The sequence below is a fragment of the Molothrus ater genome, chromosome 8 (assembly GCF_012460135.2).
Source record: "Molothrus ater isolate BHLD 08-10-18 breed brown headed cowbird chromosome 8, BPBGC_Mater_1.1, whole genome shotgun sequence".
NCBI classification, from domain to species: Eukaryota; Metazoa; Chordata; class Aves; order Passeriformes; family Icteridae; genus Molothrus; species Molothrus ater.
This window is the reverse complement of record NC_050485.2, coordinates 10,034,391-10,060,099: the sequence shown is the minus strand read 5'-3', so window position 1 is coordinate 10,060,099 and position 25,709 is coordinate 10,034,391. Positions and strand designations below refer to the sequence as shown.

Sequence of the window (25,709 nt, the reverse complement as noted above, 5' to 3'; positions counted from 1 at the left end):
AGGTCAGAGTCAGCAAATCCTCCTCTAAAAATAGACTCTACTTGCACAGTTCGTGAGGCTTCTTGTGTCGTTCTGCTGCACTTCACAGGACCCAGTTACTTACTGCACCCACCTAAGCTTACAGGTAAGGCTAAGCAATATGCATTTCCTGCTGTGCTTCTGCTCCTTTTTCCTTCCTTTTGTAAACTGGTTTAGTAAAGCAGGGAGAGGACTGAGAACTGGAAAACTTGCCGAGGTAACTATTAATCTCATTAGCTTGTTGCAGAGAAAAAAAATTAATTATTACAGACTCAAGAAGGTTTTGAAAGTATAATGTATAATTTTAGAAATTTTAGAAAACCAAACTTGTTGTGTTACAGAAATCACTTTATAAATTAGGAAATTAGGTGCAGAAAGTGTAATTATCTTGGAGATAATTTCATTGTAAAAGTTAGGGACTGAAAATGCAATATTTAAAGACTTTAATATCTGTCCCAGAATATTTTGCTTATTCTTCAGTAATTGCTCCACCCTCTAGTCAAATCTAGCTTTTCCAATTGAACTAAAAATCTCTCAGATGACACTGTGTTTTAAGTTCCCTTGGACATTCTAATAATATTTAATAAAATTTCAGCTTAATCTGTTTTCAATTAACCAGTCCACTCAACAATAAAGAATGAGGGCAAAAATAAGTTTTTAAAATGTCATATGTGGCTTAGAAATTCATTGAAATAACTGGTTAGTTTTGAATATTCACAGCAGGAGGTTCTGGGAAATAATTGCACAGAGGCTACAATTATTCTGGTTTTAAGCTGTTTAAAGATGACTGCAATAGATGAACTACTTTATAGTCCATGAATGCTTTAAGCATAAGAATGCAGGGCTAAAATAAAGGAACTGAAGTAAATGAATTTTGGTGAAGACTTGGACAGGAATAGGGAACACAGGATTGTACTTTTTCCTTAAGTATCCTGCAAATCCAGTTTTGGAATTTGGTAAACTCTTTTTGGGGTATTTCAGAAAAATATTCTTGAAAGACTTCTCCATCACAAGAAGTATTTGTAAAAAAGTAACCTTTTTGGCCTAGTGTTAAGGAAAAAAATCCCCAACAAAACAAAACAAGACATAACCCCACCCAAGGAGCTTTTGCCACAGCTCATTGCAGTACCCTGGGGTGTAACAAGTGTGAGGTTACAGGGGAAGCATACAGCTCTTCATGGCTGCTGCCAGCCTTCCCAGGCTGAGCAAAACAGCATGGGGTGGTGTATCAGGGAGCACCATTCTCAATGCATTTCATTAAATCATCTGACAGAGCAAGCTTTTGTCACCGCAGCTGACCAGCTCTCAGCTCAGCTGATGTAGTTTGAGTTACAAAAAGCTTAAAACCAAAGCACTGTTTACCCTCCTCCCAAGTGCAAACACTGTGCTCCAGACGTGTGCATTGGCTCCTGCAGAAACTTTCCAGTTTATAAAACAGCCCTCTGCTTAGTCATACTCAAAAAGGGCAAGCACTTTTTCACCCTGAAGGGAGGTATGTGTCTGGCATGTGGGCTGGAAATGGAAGAAGAGAACATTTCTTAAAAATTCAAGAACTTGCTGAGTAGATCCTCCCTCACTGTTTCTGTAGATTCTCAGTCATTAGATCTGATTTTTTTTTCTGAGTTCAGCACTGAGCTTACTTGAAGACTGGTTACTAAACTAGATTCAAATCTTCTGCACATTTTTTGAAAGTGTAGAACTGGTATTGTCCATCCTTACCTTCTCTTGGGTCCTTCCCTCTTGTACACACTTGTTACAAACATTGTTCCTCCATGAGTTCTTACCTGAAGGAGTGGTTAATAACCTGAAGGAAGGAAGGAAGTAAATATAAAACCATTAGTTTTGCAGTTGTCTGTAAGGCAAAGTCTCAGTTTTTACTCCCAGGAGAGTAGAAGTCCAACAACTTCAATGGCGTTAAATTCTGCCTGATAAATAAAAACATTCAAATAAGTCTGCCCTGTATCCAAGATCAGAAAAGAAAATAGAGTACTTTGTTAGTAACAAGCTCTTCATGCACAGAAATGATTTCTCAATCAAAGTTACAGGGTTTTTTCCTTCTTTTTTTGTTCTTCTCCTGGATTTAGTGTTCATGGCAGTAGATTAACTACTTTAGTACCCAGTTTTGAGGGTGAAACTACCAATTAACTTCAAGGGCACTGTGTTTATCTCCTATTGCACTGGGGTGGGTATAGAGCCCTGTAGACATGTCATTATTTTTGTGGAATCCTCATGAAAACTCAGCACTGATAGGTAGTTCTCTTTCCTTCCCTTGGCATCTTGGAAAAGACTTGGGATGATACCACAGTTCCACTCCTTTTTCAGAGCTGGCAACAGGTAGGAGGGAAATATGAAAGCATCAGAACAGGAATAAGATTAAAATCTGCCTCCACATTTACAAACAGGTTGTATATTTAGGTATTTGCTAAATGCTAAAAACTTTCACTTCTCCGCTAAACCAGGTGAATTTGTGATTGCCTGGTATTTTCAGGGAGAAGTTGCTTTTAGACAACTCTGAGTACAAAACCAAGGCTTGTACACATGTGCACATCAAATTAAATTTAATAAAGCCAGCATCAAAATCACCACTAGCACAAGTGATCAATGTCATAAGAGCTGGGAGACCTTCCAAGAGCAGGACACATGGGTGGTAAAGAATATAAACTATTCTGCTGTATAAATATGGACTGAAGTGGGCATTAAGGCAAGGAAACCCTGCGCCCTGCATGACAGAACAGCTAATACTTCTAAAGGAAAGAGTAAGGAAAATTGTCTTCTCTCCATTTTTCTTCCCAGTTTTTACTTGTTTAGCCTCTCTCGTTGCAAATTTATGCCAAGGCCACTGGGCTCTGACTTTATTGAAGATCTGAAGCTTCAGGCACACAAAGCTAGAAGGTGGCAGCAGAGTAGCTATGGTGGGGTCAACAGCAGTGATGGAGGAACCCCCTGTGCCAGGGAGGGGTTCAGAAAAGGAAAGGATACATAGGCCCTTGCACAAGAACAAGGCAAATGCAGTCCTTGGCTGTGCATGCCTGATTTTTTTTCTTTTTAAGTCTCTACAGCTGACTTGGATCTCAACTCCCAGGCATAAATCTTGCCAAATTGTTTGGCATCTTTATACACAGCACTAGGGCTTGCACAGCACGTTGAGCAGAAAATATATTAAGAAACACAGTATTTTGTAATGTAGCTAATGACTTAGAGCTTTCAGTCTCAGAGTACTCAAACTCCCACTACACATGGAAAACCAGCATTAGAAATGTACACAGCACTACCAAGGCTCTGATGTCCACCTCTAGATAAAAAGCTGTTTTCCTCCCCCATCTATGGGAATACCAAACTGTAGAGCTCATGACTGACATTTCCAAAAGCATTAACTCATCCCTACAAATTTTGTGGTGGGACTGGACATCCCTTCAATTGAACAGATTTGAAAATGGGCCACTACATTCTACGACTTGATAGGGCCTTACTGGAAATTTTGGGTTAATTTGAGTAGTTCAAGGGACTCCAAACATGGTGCAGAAGGCAAACCTTTCACTACCATATTGGTGCTCCAGCCACTAGACTGTGTGCTCTGTCACAGTCTGAATTAAACAGCAGATAGACTGGCAGATTTTTTTTCCCCTTGCACTTTATTTCATCCCTCCCTGCTTTGTTAAAAATAAAATAAAAAAAGCTAAAGAGCTGTATAAGAAATTCCATCTGGCAGCTGTAGAGTAGATAAGTGAACATAAAGAAGAGATTCCTTTGCTGTGCCTAGTGCATGCTGCTTATCCAAATTAGCCACACAATTACTTCTATCAATGCAAAACTAGTTTAATGTTTTTTTCCTAGTGCACAGCACTTGAGAATGACTTAAAATGCAGTGTAATTTGCTACAGTGTATGTCCTGAAGTGGCTCACTAATGAAAAGAGGATTAACTCTCCATTATTCTGAATTACCATTTTGTGAAATCACTAACAATATTTTCATTTATATACATATAACCCAAGGGGGACAAATATTCCAGCCATCCAAGCGATTAGCAAATAAAATTTATTAGATAACATGCACTTTGGTCGTATTTATGAAGAGAAAGATTAGGGTATAAAAATGCAGATGACTGGATTTTTATCATCCTTGTTCTGATAATACCCTTAAGTCCATGACAGCAGAAGTGGGGAGCTCAGGCAGTTCAGTGCTGTGTGCACACTGCCCTGGGGGCAGAACCCGCAGCATGCCAGGCTCAGCAGGCACAACCTCACAGGCTGCAGCACCTCTGGGGCCCCACCAAGGTGTGCCCCACACCCAGCTCTGGCACAGAGGGGCAACAGGAAGGTCTCACCAGCTCACACAGCCTGCCCTTGGCACAGGCCAGCTGAATGAGAGGGAAGCTGTGCTCTGGGCACAGGGAAACAGTGGGATGAGCTACAGACTGCCCTGCCTCACTGGGAGGAAACTCCTGGCCTCAGATACGGGGCTCTGCTCCTCAGTATGCCTGAAGCTGGGCTCAGACCTTCCTGCTGGGGAGAACACTCTGGGACAAGGGCAGCTCCAGCCAGCTGACTTTTCATCCCTCCCCCATGAAATAAAAAGGCTGCCCTGAAGCAGCATTTCCAGGAGCAGGCAGGGTGCAGAGTTCTTTATGCAAAGGACATAAGGACAGTCCCTACTCCAGAGAGCTTCCACATGACCCTGGGATTAGCTCAGTTGGTCAGAGCAAGGTGCTAATAATGCCAGGCTCACAATCTCCATGTGGGCCATTCACTTGTAATGATTCTTGTGGGTCCCTTCCATGTCAGGCTGTTCTGTGATCTAAGGCTGTGTGTCCCCAACACGGTGCAGTGCCATGAAGTGACTGCCAAGCTAGCACAGCACTGGTACATCACTCAGCCTGCACTAACTCATCTATAGCCCACAGGAAGCACCACAAGGGGCGGGAGCCTGCTCCAACAAGCCTGTGCAGAGGTTACCCTGCAATCTGGCTACCATCTGACTGCACTGGGTGAGCACTCTGCAAGAGATGGTCTCCTCTCCACACAAGTCTGCCAGAGAAATCTGAGCTTTCCCTGCCTGGGTTTGTGCTAAACATTCATGCCCTTATGCCCACAACAGCATTAAGAACAACCCCGCAAGAAAATCCAATCCACTTTTCACTTTATATTCCAAGAGGGCTGGCATAGGGAATAGCCTTCCTGGAGCTCTGTTTGGTCTATGTAGAACAACTAATATGAGATGGGGTTAGGTATCTTTGATTCCTGGGAAGATGCAAGCCCTTCTGCCCCCAAGCAAATGCTTCATGGCAATTATTTCCAGAGTTGAACTAGCAAACCAGCCCTTTTGCCCCCTTTTCCCTCCTTCTAGTTAAACTCTGTTACTTCTTACATAGTCTAGAGTCAAATCTGAAATACATGTTTTATTAGAGGAATTTCAACTGATGCTTTCCTGTGCTCTAATTCAATTTAAAAATCCCTGCAGCAGATAACATTGGCAAGGCATAAAAGAACATAGCGTACTTGAAAGTTCAGGGAGCATGTGGCTTCCCAGGACAGACAGAAACAAGGATTTCTCAGCAGTGGTTGAGCTTTCAGAGTGTTAACCAAGCTCCAACTGTGCCGGTGTTCCAGTACCACAAACGATCATTTGCAGATGTAATTGCCCTGTTCTGAGGTGTAACAAATCAATGCACTGTGGCCACCAACTGGGATTACTGATTACATTGCTTTCTCCTCTTCCTTTCCTCCATCCCATGTTATGGAGCCATGAATAAAAGTAGTCAGCCCTCAACATCAAGGCAACAGGCTCTCAGTTATAATTCCTTACTAGACAAATAGCAGTTCTTATCAATTTCTAGATAACGCCCTAATCACTCCCAAAGTCAGACTGACTTAGATTTGTATCTCTGACAGACAAACATTATCTACACTGCTGAGTCTGCATGTAGAATTAGCATAATTCTGGCACAGGAAGGAAGAAGGCTCTCCCAGGGCATGGCTACCGGGGCAGATAGATGGGACTTGGTACTACGCATGCAAGACAAGCCCAAGGTAAATTTACTACAAGCTGGAATTCTCAGAGCCCTTTAAAAATCTCAAGAGAGGACCACTTAGCTAAACATCATCATCATGTTTTAAGAAGCTTGGCTGAAAGATAGATTCCCTTGCCAGTGCAAGCAAGCCAATTTTTGAACAAAGGTGTACACTTGCCAATCAAAAACAGACTCCACAATCTTATACAGCTTTGGAGTAGGAAAACAGCAATCATTTGGCTTTTTCAAGCTTTGTAGAGAAACAGAACATGACAGGCACAAAAGAGCCCAAACTGAGCAAACAAACCCCATGGGTACTTGGGATGTCAGTGAAAAATGGACATCCTGCTTTCAGCTCTACAATAGCCACATGAAAGCATTAGCCAGATTTTTTGAATTAAAAGGACACAAACATTCAGCAGCCAATACAAAAAAAAAACCAAAAAAAAAAAAAAAACCAATTGGGAGCAACTACAGGATTCATTGCCTGCAAGAAAGGTGGATTTTTGGCAGGCTCTACTTGCACACTTCATAAGATCAAGCCCAACTCCACATCTTGTTACAAGTCTCTCACAGAACCACAAGGTTCAGTTTATCCCTTCAAGGGAATGAGACATGAGCAACTGCTACTCTGAGACACCAGAGAGTCCAGAAGAAGAAATAAAAGCAGAGCCCACAGGGAGATGCAGCAAACAGGGAATCTGCAGCTGGCAACATTGGAAAAAAAAAAGAGTAGAAGAGAGTACAATAGTACATGCAACATTCACCTGAACAGACACATTTCCTCTCCCTATGTTGCTGAAAACCACAAAGGATGAGCTATTAGGAGGGTATTCATTAATGATAAAAAACCCCAACAACTTAAATTTGCACTCAGTTCCCCTAGGTGCTTTAGATCCCTAGGCTGTTAGACCTACCAAATTCTTGCCAGTGGATTTTTCAGGAAACAAAATCCAGACAAGAGACTGAACTTCAATAATCTCAAACCTCTGAGTTTGGTTTCCTTTGCTGGTGAGCTCATTCAACAACATACTCCTCACCTTACTCTGGGGAGGTAGAAATCCAGGTGCAAGTCTGTGTTTGCCACAGAGCAGGTACATCTGTCTCAAGCAATGCTCAATCCCACCTGGTCAGTGCTGCTCCCAGGATGCCACGGCTGGAGCAGGAGTCACTGGCTTTGTGCTTCCTTGGGTTAATGCTCTGTTCTGGTTGCATTCCAGTTTCTCGCACATCCTGAGAGCGCTACTTCATGGACAAGATGTCATCAGGGAGCTGGAACGCTGGGAAGAAAAACGCATATACAGCAGTCAAAGTAGATCCTGATGAGGACTATTGTACCCCAGGGGCATTTGAACTGGAGAGGCTCTTGTGGAAGGGCTGCCCACAGTACACTCACGTCAATGAAGTCTGGCCCAACCTCTACATAGGAGATGAGTAAGTGCACACAGTACCCCCTGTGTAGCAGCTAAGTGTACCTGCTACATGTCCTCTACACAGGGCATGACCAAGCTCTTCTAAACACAGCTCACTGACAGAGCAAACTGTTTGAAACCACTGACAGATGTCAGAGCCTGGCATGGCCCTGGCTGTTACTGCTGCTTCAGGAAAGAGCAGAGGAAGTGCAGCCAGGTCTGCTGTTAAAGACAGAGTGACAGCACTGGTAGTGGCACCAGTGTAGGCTGCAGAGGTTGAAGCTCGTCATGATCTATTTTAAATGGTTTGTTTCAAGGAGCAATTTGTTATTTATCTCTGAGTGAAAGTTGTTCCACAGTTACAGAGCATGGCCTGGATGTGTTTGCCACACCTTAGGTTGGTTTAGGCCTAAAATGTAATTCTTGAAAAGCAACTGAAGAGACAGCTCACCCTGCAGTAGTATTTCTGCATTTCCAAGCCTGTACTTGTGGACAAAGAACACTCTGCATTTCCAAATTGCTCAAGAGATTAGAGCAAACAGAACCCTGAGGAAGGCAAAGCTGCAGCGATGTGTCTCACTGATCTGACCAAATGTGATTTGGAAAAAAAACAAACCCCAAAACAGACTTAGTCCTGCTGAGCACAGGACTAAACTAGAAGCAGTCTGTTCCAAGAAGCAGAGAAGACTGCTGCAGCAGGAGACATGCCATCAGAAAATCCCCCAGCCCAAGCCCTAAGCAGAGCAAGAGAGCCTTTCTTATCCCTTTGCCATTATTGGTCCAATTCCCATTTTCCTCTACACCCTGCACTAGCATGACATATTTTTACATCATCACTGAAAGACACAAGTAGGAGCCCCAGTGGCTCCAAAGTTCTCAATAATTTTTTAAAAGGTCCTAAAATCCATCTGTTGCCAGCTTATAAAAGAGGAAAGATATACAGCTTTATAAGTTACAAGGCTCCTAATATCATCCACCAATTACTTCTGTGGCGCCAGAGGCAACAGAAAGACACAAGAGTTCTGGTCTTGTACCAAGCCAAGGCTCCCACTTTTAGAGACAGGGATGGGAGAGAGTCTGTGTGTGTGTGTTGTGTGGGATAAAAAAATTAAACCGTGGGAACAGCCTGTCCAAATGATTCAGGAAGAAAAGGGGATTGAGTTTTTCTCTCCACATCCTGCCCTGCCCCTCCAGTTAGATATCTCTAACTCAAGATTTACCATAAAGAACAGCCTCTCCTGGCATTTATTTCCTACTTCATTGTTTAGAATCACCATCAGAATTATTCTGAATGAAGCTGTTAGAATAATTTTCCTCTAATCTCTGTGATGAAGCTATAGCTGTGCCTGCTGAGCAAAGGGATGTGACCAGACAAGAAGTCAGTCTCTCAGCCCAGGACAGCAGTCACTGACTCTTTCCTGTAATCTTCCTGTAGCAGTGACTTCTTACATCCTGTAATTTAGTAAAGGCTAGAAGGTGTGACTCTGAATACACCACACACCTGGCACTTCATACAAACTAACCAGAGGAACAAAAATACAAACTTCTTGAGAGGCACGTGGAGCTAGAACCCATCATGCTGGGTAATGTCTTTCTGCTGAGGACTGGTCTTAAGTCAAGAGGAAAACCAGTGGTGCTTCAAAGGAAAACAAGTTCCCCACCATGACAAGACAAAAGCATGAGAAAACCTATGGAGAAGGAAAAACAAGTAAGGAGCAGATGGGCGGGGGGGGGGGGGGACGACAGAAATAAAACTTCACCAGAAAATGGAACTCCCCAAAAGAGAACTACTATTGTCAGCCAGGCACGGGCAAACTTGATGTGGCAGAAAATCTGAGAACTGGTCTGCATGCAAGACGCAGGCTTTCACTACCCTAACTAAAATTTGTTTTGAAACAGGCAAAGTCCATGGACCTTTCTATCTTTCCTGGAGCCACCTACGTATCTTACTCCAGACCAATAGCTTACCCCCTCAGTGTGGCAGGGTTTTTGTATAGTTTTAAGATCTTGCTTTAGAACTGGTGGCCAAAGAGATGCCACAAGCCATGAACAGATGTTGGGTGCATTTCCATCTTTAGCCAAGCTAAATTAAGGTTGATGTTGAAAGAATTTGGTGGAACTCATCAACAAAATCAAGCGAACACATACATGCAGAGTTTATCTTCAGAGATTCCACATCTGTGCTTCATTCCTGCCTCCTGCATTTACAAGGTTAACAGGACTTGTGACTGCTTATGGAAATGCTAATTAATTACCCTGGCTACGTAACCACATCTTCCTTCTAATGCAATCCAGGCTATCAAGGAGCCCTGTGAGGCCACTCCATCCTTTTGTTATGAGGCTTCACTGCAGATGTTGCCCAGAGGCAATGAAATCTCTATGAGCCTGTCAGACCCAGAATAATCAAAGCCTCAAAATATAACATGCTGTGTTCAGCTCCAAGTGAAATTTTCCCCCAGCAAGTTCCAAGGGCTTTTAAAGACCAGATACTGGAATTTGTATGACACAGCCCAGCGACAGGAATAAAACACTCTTGGCCACAATTTTGAGGCAATTGCTACCAGGATTAGTGTTTGCATGTATCCTCCTCATATTTAGAAGTCCTCTAAAGGGATAGAAAGCAGCCTTGTTTTTCTCCTTTGTTTCACTGGCCACCTGGTTGCTTGGAGGCAGTTTTACTGGCAAATCCCAAACCTGCTTGGTTCAGTGGGATCACATGGAAAGTCTCTGCCAGTTACTCATCTTGTAGTTTCTTCTTGCAGCTCTTCAGTGATGGACTTATTACCCGAGATGATGTTTAGGCTTCCACATTTCTGAAGTTCAAAAAATATTTTGGCTGAAGACAAAGGCCTCCCAATTTGTTTTCCTCTTAAACATGCACTAGATCTCCTTAGGATTTAAGCTCTGATCACAATTTCAGGTCTTGCCATGTTCTCAAACTACTCCCATAAAAAAAAAAAGTCTTTTGAAATGTAATTCTTTACAAGTTAAGTATGAAAAATAATTTTCTGGGTATGCAGCTGAACTGAGCTTGCAATTCACAAAAGCTATAGTCTGTGCCTTGCCATGACTCACAGTCTTCAGATGTGATGCAGGTAAGGAGTAACCCAAACCCACAATTTGGAGTGCATGATAATTAAGATAAATAACTAAACATGAAATGTATGCATAACTAAAACTCATTCTCTCCTCTTACCTTTCTGCAGAGAAGCAATATGGCATGGCTTTGTCCAAGTGACCAAGTAAAAAGACAATTTACACTAACCTAGAAGAAAACAGATGGGACTCTCTCAGGCTAGAAAACAGCTACCTCCCATCGTTTAGCATTGCCAACTCCTAGCATCTACATCAGTATTAATCATATAAAAATAGAAGCAAATACAGATTTAGATTATAACAACACTCTTGAGGATATAGTTTTAACTTGGGTAGAATGAGAACCTGCCAATTGTAACAGCAGTTTAACAATCCAGAAAATCAGATCTTTAATGCTGGACAGTAAACCTCAACACTCCAATGGTTTCCAAGACAAGTAACACTTCCCCATATAACATCTCTGTCTATCAGTGATTTCTAACATTTGATGAGTGACTGAAGTCAAGACCAGGAACTGACTGAACACAGCATGAGTGCTTGGTGCCTTTGCTGTATAGAAAGCAGAGAGCTATTTCCTCTATCTAGGTTGTATCACTTACAAAAACTACATCCACCATTTTGGGCGAGAGGAAAATTAAATACTAAATATTTTCCATCCCATATCCTGATGATCTCACTCACTGTTTTCAGTGGTACCTAAAAATTCTTTTAATTCACACTGAGCAGGAGGTACCCAGAGAAATGGAGCAACACCTCAGAAGGAAAAGAGGATACAATGCTACACTATCTCCAGACTCTCTCAGTACTAGAGTTACCAAAGAAAATTGGGTCAGTATTATTGGAAATTCTCAACATCTCTCCTCAGGAGGGAGAACTGCCAGATTTTCTTAAGAAAGTGTCAATATTGCCTATATTCAGCAAGCTTCTTTCTGACACTGACCATCTGGTAAATCATCCTGCATCGAGCTTTCCTTTAGCACTTAAGAAAATGGAAAAGTTCGAGAGAGGCGATTCCTCTCCTAGTAACATGTTGCCTCAGATTTCCTGGTGTTTTGTCAATCTGGGTCACATCAATCTGTGGCTTTAATAGTCTATACTGAAACATGTTTGCAATGCACAACCTTTGCATGAAGTTTAAGAGACTTGGCTTTACTTGAAGTTGATAAGCACACCAGTCATCTGGTTGAGCAGTACCAGCTGTAAGGTGCTAACTTACCTGGGGAGGGAGTTGCTCTGCCCACACCCTCCTGAGGTATTTTGGAGGACTACTTCCTTCCTTTAGGAGGTGTATTTATGTTTTCCTCATGAGCCACACATCTTCACTTTGTTAGCTGCTTTCAGTATACTTAATACTGTGTGTGAAGGTGCAGGCTGCAGTGCCTGCAAGTTCTTTTCCCCTCTCCTCCAATTCCATTGATTTGGGCAACTTTCTAACAAAAGCAGCTGGGACTAAAGCTTGTTATGACAGTATTTTTGAAAAGAGAGAGGGGATCTGGTACAGTGGAGACAGCAACCTAAAAGAAAGCATTCTTTTTCATGTTGTAACTACTTACACATTGTTTCTTCCAGAAGAACACAGAGTTTGCTGCAGCACTTGCTATTGATCCTATAAAACTTAGCCTTAAAACTGACAGCAGGCACAGTTAAAGTCTCAGACAAGCCCTCTACTTGCCCTTGCACAAGCCAAGAGAGGTAAACAGTCTTTTGGGAACCATCTGAAAATGGATGACACTTTTGTCTCGGTCAGTTTCCCCTTTTGGTGAGTCTGTTAGTATCAATATATCCATATGTGAAAGTGATTTTATCTCCAGTTTTCACCATTGAGGTGGGATTCCCACATCAAAGTACTCCCCCTTGCCTCAGAACTTTCAAAACATGTTTATGAGTCCATCTGCCCTACAGTAAATGCAGGGTCAGATTCAGCAAAGCACTGAGCTTTTGCTTAACACAGAGAAAAGGACTTCTGGGTATATTTAACTTTTAGCATAAGTTTATGTGCTCTGAACTGAAGAGCTGATGAGCTTTAACATGGGACTAATCAGCACAGGTCATCTCTTACTAAACTGAATTACATTGAAATTTTCATTGTTATCTCCCAGTGCCACACTTCACCTTCCTTGCACGGGAACACATTCAAGGCAGACACTGGAGACAACAGCTGCACCATGTGAAAGGAAATCAAGTGCTAATAGCACAGATGGTGGAGATATACAAAATGAAAACAATTGCTAGAGTAGCCAAGTGCTTACAGCTTCACCTACACTGGCATTTGTAGCAAACTCCTCTTTACAATGGCTACTTAAAATTCAACCATAATCACAAAAGTGAAAGTATTAATCACAGTTTAATAGGGGACAGCAGCACCCAAGGAGGGGAAAAGAAGAATGTTGTTAGCTTGACTATTACACTCTGATAGTGAGCAAATGGCAAGGAAAAAAACCCCGATGCCTTTTCTAGTCAAAATTGAATTAGAAATGGAGTCATAAATCCTCCAATAAGGTAATGATTCATATTGCCCTGAACAATCCTATGCTATTAGTAACCTCAACCAATCAGATATTTACAGATATTTATGCCTGATTTATTTATCTCTTTCCTCTACAATATTGATACCTCAGGCACGGTGAAAACTGCAAGGCCAAGAGCATTCCCTTCTCCTTGGGGTGTAATCAGAAGCACCATGCATGATGAAACACAGCAAACCCCACAGGTTCTGGTTACAGGGTACAGAGGGATGTTTTCACAACAGCTTTGACACTGCAGACTCAGCTGAGGGTGGAGAGCAGCCCAGTCCTTCCCACAGAGGCAGAGCTCACTGCTGGCTATAGGCAGTCCAGGCAAACAGTTGAGGGGCACAGTAACATTCCCATTTACAGGCACACAGGTCTCACACCTGGTGCCTTACCAGGCTGTTGCTTGCTCTGCTAACTGGCCACCAAGCTGCTGCAAACCAAGTGTGACCCCAAGTTTAACTATGGCAGTGTCAGTCTCAGCACAGAGCTTCTCTGTGGTCATGTTTATGATCAAAGTACAAAGTACTGGCTGACAGGAGGTAAAAAGCAGATAAACCTGAGCCAGTATGACAAGTGGTGGTCCAGCTGGGCTCTTTGCCTAGATTTTGGGGAAAGATTTTACAAAGAAAAAAAAAGAGGAAAAATTTTCAAAGAACAGTAGTGAAATCTCTTATGAAAATGTAACTATCAAGTATAAGACTGAGGGGATAGAGAGAAAGAGGCAGGAGCTAAAGTACTTTCTAATCTCCATATTAGGTTTGAAATCAAGCGCTCTTGCTCTTGAAAAAGACTAAGTGTCACTTCAGCTTTCTTCACAAGATACAGATTCTAAAGCCCAAGGCAAGCACCTCTTGCAGTCCAGTGAACCCTATTTTCTATTACACAACAACTGTTTCTTCATATCTCCACACAACATATTAGAAACCTCAGGAAAATCTTTCCATAGATAAAAGTGTCCAGGGTATCTGCTGTAAGAAAGGTGCCTAACACCCTCTTTACAGACTGTGTGCACTAGCTTGGCCTGCAGATGCAAAAGCCACGTGGCCACAGGACTGTATTGACCCTGCTCCACTTAGGGCAGGTATTTTAGGTCTTGCTTCCACTAACAGGTTCTACAACACCTACACATAGTTTGAGTGATAGCTATTCCAGTGAAAATGTGGAGAACTTAACAGATTTGAGTGCTCAGCACTGAGCACTCATTTTCTGGAAGTTTTTCAGATTAGCAATGTCAGTAAAAAGAAGAAAATATGGATCCATATAATAAAGAAAACAATTCCATTGGGTAAGGTTCTATTCAGTCCAAAGGCTATTGCTAAATCAGTCTGCATATCCAGCATAATTAGAAAGCAGATAACATTTTAAAGTCAGCCTAGCTCAAGCATTGAGGAAAACAGCATAAATTCCTTGGTACACGTGTAATTTGCTGTTTAAAAAAAAAAAAAGTTATATCACAGAAGATGGTATAGTTACATCTGAGCATTAATAATGAATTTTTGCAACACCATTCAAGGTTGATACATTGCTGCTTCTGAGTCCATTTCCAGCCCAAGTTGGGAAACAAACAGAGCAAGCAGAGTAACAATGTGCCTATTCCCAACCTCCCACAGGTCAAGGGCAAAACAACTGCTAATGCATTTGTGGTGCAAAATGATTAAACTGATTAAATACAAATAATTCCATCCCGAGCCTTCAATTCACAGAATGCAGCTACAGGCAAGACTGGGAGATGGAAGGCGAAGTTGAGAGAAGCTTGGCCAGGCTGAACTGTTTATGAAAGTTACTGAAAGACAGCATCCCTTCTTTCTGAATATGTACTGGAAAACTGAGGCCACCCAACATTGCAAAATCAGGTTGGAGAAAACAGAACAAGACTGTGTGACTGTCAGAAAAATGCATTAGTGGCATCCACTGCGTCAAAAGGCAATCTCCAATCAAGGAAACAGGAAAATTCAATTTCATATAAAAACAAGTGTCAAATGTTAACGACTGTGACCTATTGTTTGACATTGTCCTTGCTCAGAACAACTTCATAATTTAATTCTAATGCTATTTATTAGCCTAAGCAGTGCTTGCAGAAGTCCAAGTGTGATAGTATGTACAGTCCATCAAAAAATTTGGTTTTCTACTGACCCTTACTACTCTGCAGTCCTGCTTCCTACTCAGCATGCAGATCTCCACTTGCAAGGGTTCTCCTTGTGCATGGGTCTCTGACCTGAAGCCCCTCAGTCTTACATGGTTTGTAGGATAGATGCCTTGGGCCAAGTCTGATCAATGAAAACCACCTTTTCTCTATTCCAGCATCAGGGAGGTAAAACAAAGACAGGCTTAATTTGAAAACAGGAACTGTAGCTCACCTCAAGGACATCAAAATGAAGAGTAGTAGTTATTCACTGCACCACTTCAGCCAGGACATTTAACCTGTTTTATTTTAAGTACTCTCCATCCTTTCCGTATAGAACTGAAGTGTCTTTGCTGGCAATATTTACATACAGGGAATCCTAAGGCACAAAATCTCCTACAAGGAGGGAGAAGAAAGTCTTCCTCAGTCAATCACTGCTATAGGAATACAAAGGGAAGGAGTAGGCATTATTTAACATGAGGTGAAAGTGGCAACTTACACCATTAGCAGTGCTCCAGGGTCTACTAAACTTATTAGGTAGGCATCACCACACTAAGAGAAGCTTTTATTTGACTTTTACATGATTGTATAGGGGATGTCGGGCATTATTCCATGGCAAAAATACCAGTACTGTCAAGACATTATCATTCCTGACCAGAAAGGAATTTATGCAGGGCAATATTTACCCAGAGCAGCCAATGATCATGGGCTTAATTTAAGTAAGAGCAAGCATAGGTAAAACCTTCAGTACCCATATCCCAGTTAAGTGCTCTAATCATTAGGTCCTTGACTGCTCAGAGGGGGTTTTGACTGTGAGCTTGGAAAGGCAGTCAGCTTCAAGCTATTGTGGGCTGTCACCACTAGAATTATGAAACACAGCAGGTAGCCCACCACAATGTCCTGTGTGACAGCAGCTACATTTACACATGGAAGTGTTCAAGAAACATTCATGGAGAGAGGTACTTTTGTTTGGAAAAAGCTTTTTTACATCATGCAGTAGTTATGTGAAAATATATTAACAGAATAAAGGTTATGTCATTTTTTTCTTTTTGTAAAAAGCTTTGTAGTTTTCCTAGGCACTAATGAAACTTGACAGCTTTTTCAGAACAAAATTTTCCCAAACTAAAAGCTTTCTGTAATGGAAGAGAAAAAGTTTTTACATGCTTGGCCATGAACTTTACATTTTTTTAGGAATTTTATCCTAAAGCAAGCACCTACAGTGGGTATTGAACATACAAATCTAAGCTTTCCTCTCTTCTCTGACTTCCCTTGTCCAAGGGAACAGGACAAGAACAAATGAGAACCTTTGGCTAAATACATGAATTCCAGCTTCTTCTGAAGGCTAATATCAAATTTCCTTATATAGTTCTTTTTTGCTTTAGACCTCTGGTTTGACCAAACAAGACAGTAAAATGGAGTTGTGATAGGAAGTTATATTCACATAGGGATGGGATTTTAAAATTGTATTTATTTTTTAGAGAAATTGAGAAGAACTCAGTACCTTCTTTTAGGGAAGAAGAGTTTCTTTTTGAATCCCAGACTATTTTACTACTCACATATTACTGACTCTTATTACATCTGCAATATCATTTGATAGGGACTGAAGGGGAAAACAGCATTCACGGGTCCTATTTCAAGTTCCACCACTGATTTCCTTTTCTGACTTTAGACAATTCCTTCTATTTCTTTCTGTATCCCAAGTTTCTTCTTGTACAAGATGGATGGAAGCCAGTATTGCCGATGTGCACAGGTAACAGCAAAATAAATCCATATTAAACATGCTCTAAGGACCTGAGGGAGATAATTAGGAACTCCAAAAGAATGACAGCTTCAAACAGAATGACAATATCTTAAGATCCTTAAAATGGTAAATTATGCATTGTTAAAGCATTATCAGTTTCACTAACATTTAGAACATACCAAATCAGAGGTTTTCTTAATTTTTTTTTCCTAGCCTTGAAGAAGCTTGTTGAGTTACATGGCAGCTCTTGTTTTCCCAGGAAAACGGCTCTGGATCGCTACAGCCTGGAGAAGGCGGGGTTCACGCACATCCTGAACGCGGCCCACGGGCAGCGCAACGTGGACACGGGAGCGCAGTACTACAGCAGCATGGCCCTGCAGTACCACGGCGTGGAGGCTGATGATCTCCCCACCTTCAACCTCAGCCAGTTCTTTTATTCGGCTTCCAAATTCATTGATAACGCTCTTCAGGATGAAAGAAGTAAGGAGGGTGCTGAAAATGGTTCCAACCAGTATAATATTTACCACAAGTAATTAAAAGCATAGTTCCATGGCATTTAACCTTGCAGGAATGAAACAAGTTCAATATAGTTTACCAGAGACAATACAACTAGTAGTAGGGAACAAGTTTAAGAGAAGGCAGTGATGTATTTATGATGACCCTTCTCACTAATACCACCCCAAGAGCCTCTCACCAAGCACTTTTGTCAAAGCTCTCATCACAGCTGCTATCAAGGGGTCCTGTCTGACAGAGATTTTTTTGTTGTTTTGACTCCTTCAAAAACACGTGAGACAACTGGAAATTGCCTAGGTGCCATGAATATGCTGTCTTTTCCTCCTTTTCCTAATTAGCCCCTATCAAGACAGGTTTAATAAATATTAGTTGCATAGTGCTGGGAGTAGAACACAAGTGGTCTCAGACATTCCATGTCATCATTCCACAGCTTTGTGCTCTGCACCATTAGATTCTCTCTATAAATATAGAAACCACCCCTCCTACCTGACCATCAGATCTACCCCAACCTGTAACATTTATTTCTCTGCCATCTTCCAAGCAGCAGGGAACTGGTACAGTTCTGACAGCAGTAAACTAGAAACATTTCATTAAAGTGTTTGTAATTTCTCAGCTTGATTACTACAATTCATTATTTGCTGATCTCCAGCCGTGTTCTATCAGAAGGCCTGACACTGATGTCAAGTGCTACAGCCTAGGCCTCACACTGACTTTCAATATTACTCCTACTCCTTCCCCTCACATACTTTTAAAAAAAATCTCAGCAAGATATTTTACCAGAAACCAGTTGAGAAACTTAAAACTTTCCTGCTGACCTATAGAGACCTTAATATCATAGGGTCAGATATCAAGTTTCTAGCCTTGTGTCAGCTTCTGTTCTTGGCTGTCTACCTCAGCTGCAGGCAGTTACTACCTGACTTGCTTCCAATAGCCAGCCAGGTCTTTACACTTCTGCCCTTTCAACAAGTACAGTCCACACAACAGTCCCTTCCCTTGCTCAGGAGAAAACCTTGAAAGCAGATCAGTTTTAAAAATCAAAGTCCTAATAGCAGGAGAAACTGCTTCAGGAGCTTACTTGCTTATGAAGAAAGATACCCAGCATTTTAAAAAAGTGTGTCTGAAGCAGTGCCTTTGGAAAGGAGAGGATAACTAGCACACACCTGTGTCTAGCCATGGCTGGAGGCCAGAGGTCAGTGTCAGACTGGAGTAGCTGGAATAAGAAATGCAGACTTCCTCATTCCCACCACCCTCCTGTTCCCATAAGACTTTAGTCTGCTGCACTGAGGTAAAGAAACAAGCACAAGAGAAGCAGCAAGGGCAAAAAAAAAGCCTCGCTTCCCAATAAATGTTGTAGGAGGAAAGGATGAGATGGGGCATATTAACCTTTTTGTTTCAAAACCACATAAAAGTCCAGGAAGTCCTGAGACAGTAGCAAGCACCAGCCCTGCACTGGAACACAAAACCAAATTGAAGAGTGACTGGGTGAACAAATAAAATAAACAAAAAAATCTGCACTCAAGTAGATACTACAAATGGCAGTGATTTCTGTAGCTGTAGTCAATTCTGCCACATTCAAATGGCTTTTAAACAAGTCATCTAGGATCTTTTCTAAGGAAGACCTACTGTAACACCCATGAAGAAAAAGAGCAAGCTCTTAGCTTTCTCATGAGGGAAAAGTAAAATGTGTGTATGGACACCTCTTAGCCCAGCCAGAGACATGTAAATACGCAATGCATGGCCCAGGATGACACAGGTTTAAAGCATAACTTTCCAATACACATTCACAGAATAGAATGACTCCAGAAGCTAGACTAAAGTGGACTGGTGCCTCCTATGGAAGAAAAGACTAGAGGTACCTAGGGCTCTCCTCCAACAACATAAATGTATTATTTGTGAATGCACCTCTAGTGCAGAAAGGCGTTCTGCATTTCAAGTGCCAAATGAACAGGCAATGAAGGTGCACTTGTGTGCTCCTTCCTGATTGACAAAGAGCATCCAGATTCCTAAACAGGATTTTGCATGAAGTAACCAAGCACCTGTCTCCAGTGGTAACGACATGGGACTTCAGCGTGTGGTGCTAAATACTACTGATCAGTAACAGCTTTGCATTGCTTTACTGCTTTGTATTAGAACTGAGCAAACACAGAGAGGGAAAGGGGGAGAAAGGAAAAAGCCTCAGCTTGTGTGACCAGAATCTGTGTGTTGATGAACTTAGTCTGGCTGTATCTGGGGTATGACCTTCAGCCAAATGATCAGATTCATTGAATAGATGTCTTCAGATAATGATTTTTGCTGGGAAGGTGCTCAATAGTCACTGCTATTGAAACAAATTGTCATTCTAATGAAGAAGGCCCTCTCTGAATCAGACCAAAAAGCTTGGCAATTTGGATGCTGTCAAAACAGTCCTAATTCTGACTTAACATTTAAAATCTTCATGATGATGAAGAAACTCCCTGATCAGAACAGTATTCGTAGGGCTTAAGCATGGGCTGCTGGACATAAGAGCAGTTACAAGAGTAAGATTTAGAGGCAAACTCTAATGAGTCACAATTATGCATGCTGGGCATGTCATTCAGCTGGGCAGAAAGCTTTCCCAAAACATGCAATTCAGACCATAGAACAGCTTAAATTTTTTATCAGTGAGGCCTGTATAACATGAAAGGAAGACATTATTTTAAGATTTCTTTAGGTTTCCTACTAAGCTACAGATTTAATACTCATTCCCTTGAAATTTTAGTTACTCAAAATGTAGAACAAAGGGGAATGGCATTTTCACTTCACATTAAAATGTCTGGGAAAAATACACTAAAGACAGAGATTTTAAAAGAAAACAAAGTAGGAAGAAACATATTAGAAAATGATGAAGACCTGAGGTTTTTGACCAAAGACCTCAATATTCATGGCTCCAAATGATTCTGAAAACGTAGAGCTGCATCTAGACAAATTTTCAAGAAACACAAACCCAAGTCAAGTGCACAAAGTATTTCAGAGATCTGTCACCACTCAGCAGACCTCTATCTCTGTGCATTGATAGTATATATTCTGGCACACCTTGAAGATATAGTGGTCAGAACCCAAGACTGCAAGAGCAGACTCCCTTTTGGGAAATGAGGGTTCTGAGTGGTCCTTATATTAGAATGAAGAGCCTACAAAATAGCACAGAAGGGACATGGCTCTGCAGAAGAGTGTCAGTGTTCTGTGGTAACAGGCAGTTGGCTCTTCACTATTCACACACAGCCAAGGACAAACTTCTTTTTCTGCAAACCAGTGGACATTTCAGAAGACTGTACAGCCATTTTTTGCCTTTGTTAACACAACACAAAACTGTATTTTCTCCTAGATCTCCTCCATTTGCCACCCACACAAAACAAAGCGCTCCTTGTCCCATCACCTATTTTATCACATCAACAGCAACAGATTTACAAGGTGGGAAGCTCTAAAGAGAAGCACTGAAGGGCTAAACAAATGTGTCTTTTCATCCACTGCAAATATTTTCAGTAATAATAGAATGGATTATCATTTTCCAGGAGAGGAAGAGGCACTTTTAGTTATCAGAAGGACTGGAATTTTGCCAAGATGCCTCAAAGACTATCTGCTGGATTAGGATGCAGACTGTAACCATTAATCCTTTAGCGTTGGCAGTTCTTGATGCATCCATTACATAGCAATGTTGCTTGTGCCAAGGCATCCTCTTGTGCCTGGAAGCAAAGGAGTTAATCTGCAGGAGTCATGGCTTTGCACCCAGCACTTCTCACTAGGCATAGCTGACAGAGATAAACTATTATTGGCCCTGATAGCACAGTTTTTATTTTTTTCTCTTGTAGCAATTCTGCTTAGCAGGGTGTTAGAGAGCGTGCTCCAAATCTACTTCCTTCAGCAGTTCAACCTTTTGCGAGACCCCCTTGAGGGCTTTGAATCATTTTTGGAAATCTTTTGAAGTGTTTCAAAACCTGTCAATCAGACCTGAACCCACTCACTGTTCTCTTCCTTCACCTCCCCCAGATACTGCTAACAGGGAAGGCTCCACAAGGCTTACAACCTTGTTACTATCCAAAGCCAATGACTTCCTGCCTCTGGAAGTCCCAAGCTAAGCCAAGCAGTGTCACAGAGTTAAACTGTAGCATGTTTATTTGGAGGTGAAAACTCTTGGCACAGACTCTGCACTCACAGGGTATGAGACAGGCTCCTACTGCAGGGAGATGATCATATTAGAACACTCACATGATGGTGCTGGTGAAACATTACTTGCATTCAACACAACAGGGTGCTAGCCAGAAACTTCTACAGCAGCTTTTCTATAGAGTAAGAGGTGTTTTTTTTCCACACACTGGTTATATGCCTATGACCTTTTTATCCTCTGCCCTCAAATATTGGCATCAAGTGATGCTATCTAAATCTCAAAAGACATTATTGCCCCAACAAAAAACCAAAATCCAATTTGGTTACTTTGTGTGTCTAGTTAGTAGAACTGGCAAAGGCACTCCCTATGCATTCCATTTATTCTCATGGAAGGACAGTCTGAGAGCACAGCCAAACCCCACACTCTTGTGCTTTGGTTATTGCTCCCAAAATTGCAAACACACAGTTTGTGAGGCATGTAAGTCAAGGCTGCAGCAGGGCTTGCCATGATAGTTAATGCACTCCCAAGGCCTTCTCTGCAAGCTTTGCCCACAAATAAAAAGATATTTGGTGTAGAATTATATTGTCATCTTATTGGAGGGGTTCCATACCATTGTCTCTTATCACAAAAGTTCCATACCTTCTTGGTGTTTCTCATGGGCATCTCCTCCAAGCACTGACTCTCTCTTCCTCACAAAGCAGCAACTGACTCCAGTTCCCCTCTCAACCAGCCCCCCCCCCCTCTTTTATAGCACTCTTCTTCTCATTGGTTACACCTGTGGCCTGTTAAAGTCAGGCCTGCTCCTAATCTTTGATAATTGGCCCAGCTGCAACTCCTTAGGGGTAAGATTACTTTCTACACTATCTTTATTTTCTTATATTCTATCCCCCTACAGAAATAAATGGATCATCCCTACCGTAGATTGTGTTCAGCTGTAAGATTTTTCACACGAGGGAAAACTGAGGCTGTAAGAGAGGCTTATTGAGTGCTGGTGAGGGGAGTCAAACACCAAACAGAGCAGGGGCACTACAGAAACCTTCACTGTCAAGAGGAAAGGACCACCCCGTGTCAGCTGTGACGTGTCCCTCTGTTTCCACAGGCAAGGTGCTGGTTCACTGCGCCATGGGCCGCAGCCGCTCCGCCACGCTGGTCCTGGCTTACCTGATGATCCACAAGAACATGACGGTGGTGGATGCCATTGAGCAGGTGGCAAGGCACCGCTGCATCATGCCAAACAGGGGCTTCCTGAAGCAGCTGAGAGAGCTGGACATAGAGCTGGCACTGCAGAGGAGGAACAGCAAGAACAGCCTAGCACCTGCTGAGCAGCAGAACAGCACCACCATCTAGCACTGCCCTGGCACGGCTGTGCTGCTGGAAAAGCAACTCCATAAAAGGAGGGGAGGGGAAGGTGTAGTTAATTACAGAGTCACAGGGATCATTTGTTATTTGCTAGGAAAAAAACCCAAAGTCATTTCAAATACAATGTCTAGATGAGAAAGGGAAACCAAATTTAAAATCCATCATCTTAGAAGTTCCAGCCTTAGCAGAATTCTTTGTTACATCAACAAATAAGTTTTTCTCTCTGCAAAAAACCCCAAACATTTACAACACAAAAGCAAGCACAACTTAAAACTCTCTTCTAGCTAAGTACTCCCAAAATCATGATCCTAACTCAAGTCCCCAGCCTTTAAAGGAGTGCAGATAGGCACTCCTGAAGAAATCTTGCAGGAAAAACACTGAATTGTTTAGTCCAGAGTCCTGAATGGTTTCACAGGAGTTTGCCTTTTTGTGCTGTTTCCTGGCAATTTTATTTCTTTTTTCACAGTGATAATCCAGGGCAGCACAGCAGTTAGAGAACCTCTACATGAAGGATCAACTACACCATGAGCATTTGCTTTACAGACAGGAATTCTGTATCAAATGATAAACTAAAAGATAACAAATATCTGTGAGGATATCCCTTTGTCAAGCTACAGTTGTCTTCTTTCTTGTATCCTGCATGAGAGCTGGATGACTGCTGTAAGTGAAAGAGGACTTGTCATTGATTCACATGCATAATTGATGACCCTCAGCACTACAGAAAATTGCCAGGGCCATTCCTTCTATTTACCATGCTGATATAAATGGAGTATGTTTCCATCAACCACCCTGCCAGATGGACAAATTAAACAGCTTATAAAACTGAGAGACATAGACAGTGATCTAACATGGAAGATTAGTACCTTTAGCAGTCCTTCATTTCTGCTTATATCAGATATTCTTACACTGTTAATAAAAAACTGGCTGCATTTTGCCCACTGCTGGGGATCAGGCAGCCTGAGTGTAACGACACTTACCATTCCTGTCTTTGCTAGGGGCTGAGTGCAGCTTCCAGGAGAACTGGCATTTGGCAGCTTCCAGATGAACCATGTCCTGCTCCCAAAGACAAGGATCTTTCCTAGAATCAGGTCTTACCTGAAGGACTCTGCTGGCACAGCTGTGCCAATTAAACACTTCTGAAGTAAACATACTTTTCATTTACTTCCAGCTTTTTTTTGCCTACTGTTCTCCCAGAATTAATGATAGTAAATCAGAAAAGTAGAATTTCTGGAACACATGACTTCCACAAAGTGAGGCAGCTCTTGCAAGCTGCTGATTCACAAGTGTCAGCAGCACTGCCTCAGCTACAAGCCAAGTCTGCAGCAAACACACACACTGAACAAGGCAAGTTGATTTCCTTCTTGCCAGCCACCAGTGGCATGGAGCATTCTGTGAGAGTGCACGGCCAAAGAGCCTCTTGCCTTTCACAAGAATCACCTGTCGCAATTCTGTGAAGAATTTTTTGAAGATAAAAGCAAGAGCTCATTCCCCTCTGGGATAGTGCTAGAGCACAAAGTCAAAACTGACACTGCAAGGTGCATACAAGACAGAGAACAAGCCCATCTGTCAAGGAAAAAACAACCTTCTTATTTATCAGAAAGTTTAGTGCCATAATGCAATTCACAGCTAAACTGTCATTATGGGAAAAGATGTAGGATAGGTTCCTTGTCCTCCTGAAAGGAATTAAATTCTGAAATAACAAGATTATAATGGAAACTTGCCTGCTGTGCACACACTATGCATCGTTTCCCAACCAACTCTTAACCCATATATTGTAAACACAGAATTGTAGCAATATGCTGGAGTCAGAATGCTGTTTCAGGTAAGCAAATATCTGAAATGTTAAGGAGGTTTGATTTGCTTGTATGTTACTGGCTTCCAAACTTGAAACTGAAGAGCAGCAGATAAAGACCCAGATGCCTTTTTCACTCACTGTAAAAACACACAAATGAAAAATCACAAGACAAAGCTAAACACACCTGAAGGCTGCACATAACTGCATCAAGTTCGACTTTTCTTAAGCATAAAAAGGTGAGTTACTTTGTAAAGATGAAAACTAAGTTTAAGTACTATGAATACTCTCTGCCTTCAGTCAACAAATTTGACAATGTAAGGGCATGAACCAAGATCTTTCTTGTATGGTGCTCTCCTTATCAGGTGTTCTGAACTCCTAAAACACAAGTTATTCCAGATTACCATTTGATGAGCAATTTTAGCTCTCATTTAGATTCACTATTTTAGACTGCTGCTCCATTGTATTAAAACTCAACAGGTCATGTACATGAATCTGTAGTATCAATTTCTTGATTTCTTGTGGTACCACCACACAGTAATGGTTTTATTTAAAGAAATACACATCTCTTTGACTTTAAAATATATGAAATATTATTATTTAAATAATATAATAAATATATTATTTAAAGCTGTTTTATATACTGGAATGGGGACAGTTTTCAGTCAAGATGGCCACTCCTTTCACCTTAACTAGTAACCTTACTGCAGGACAGTGGCTACATTCACATGAGAAGCATTCTGAAAAATTGTTACAGGGACTTGTTCTGGTGTAGGTTCAAACATCCCACATTTGAATTTGTCCACTCAGGAGCTCACATAGCCTTCTTGTCTTTAACAGACCTTCTATTGCTACATGAGAAGTGTTCATCTCTGTATGTTTGTGTGTACCCACATACATGCATATACACAGAACCCATACATTTAATGCAGAATTTGCATCATCTTGTTACCCAGCAACAATGACAAAGGAAGAGATTACAATTCTATCATTAAAATACAGTTCAAACACCATG

The 25,709-nt window shown here is 41.6% G+C and overlaps 1 protein-coding gene across 1 annotated transcript; it reads left to right on the top strand.

Moving 5' to 3' along the window:
- DUSP29 (dual specificity phosphatase 29) lies at nucleotides 1-23,310 on the top strand. The gene is made up of 4 exons (XM_036385190.1): nucleotides 1-124; nucleotides 7,247-7,460; nucleotides 17,170-17,390; nucleotides 22,643-23,310. Exons 2-4 carry the CDS (start codon nucleotides 7,276-7,278, stop codon nucleotides 22,888-22,890), a joined length of 654 nt encoding a protein of 217 aa, XP_036241083.1. The 5' UTR covers nucleotides 1-124; nucleotides 7,247-7,275; the 3' UTR covers nucleotides 22,891-23,310.
- Nucleotides 23,311-25,709: the final 2,399 nt, after the last annotated feature.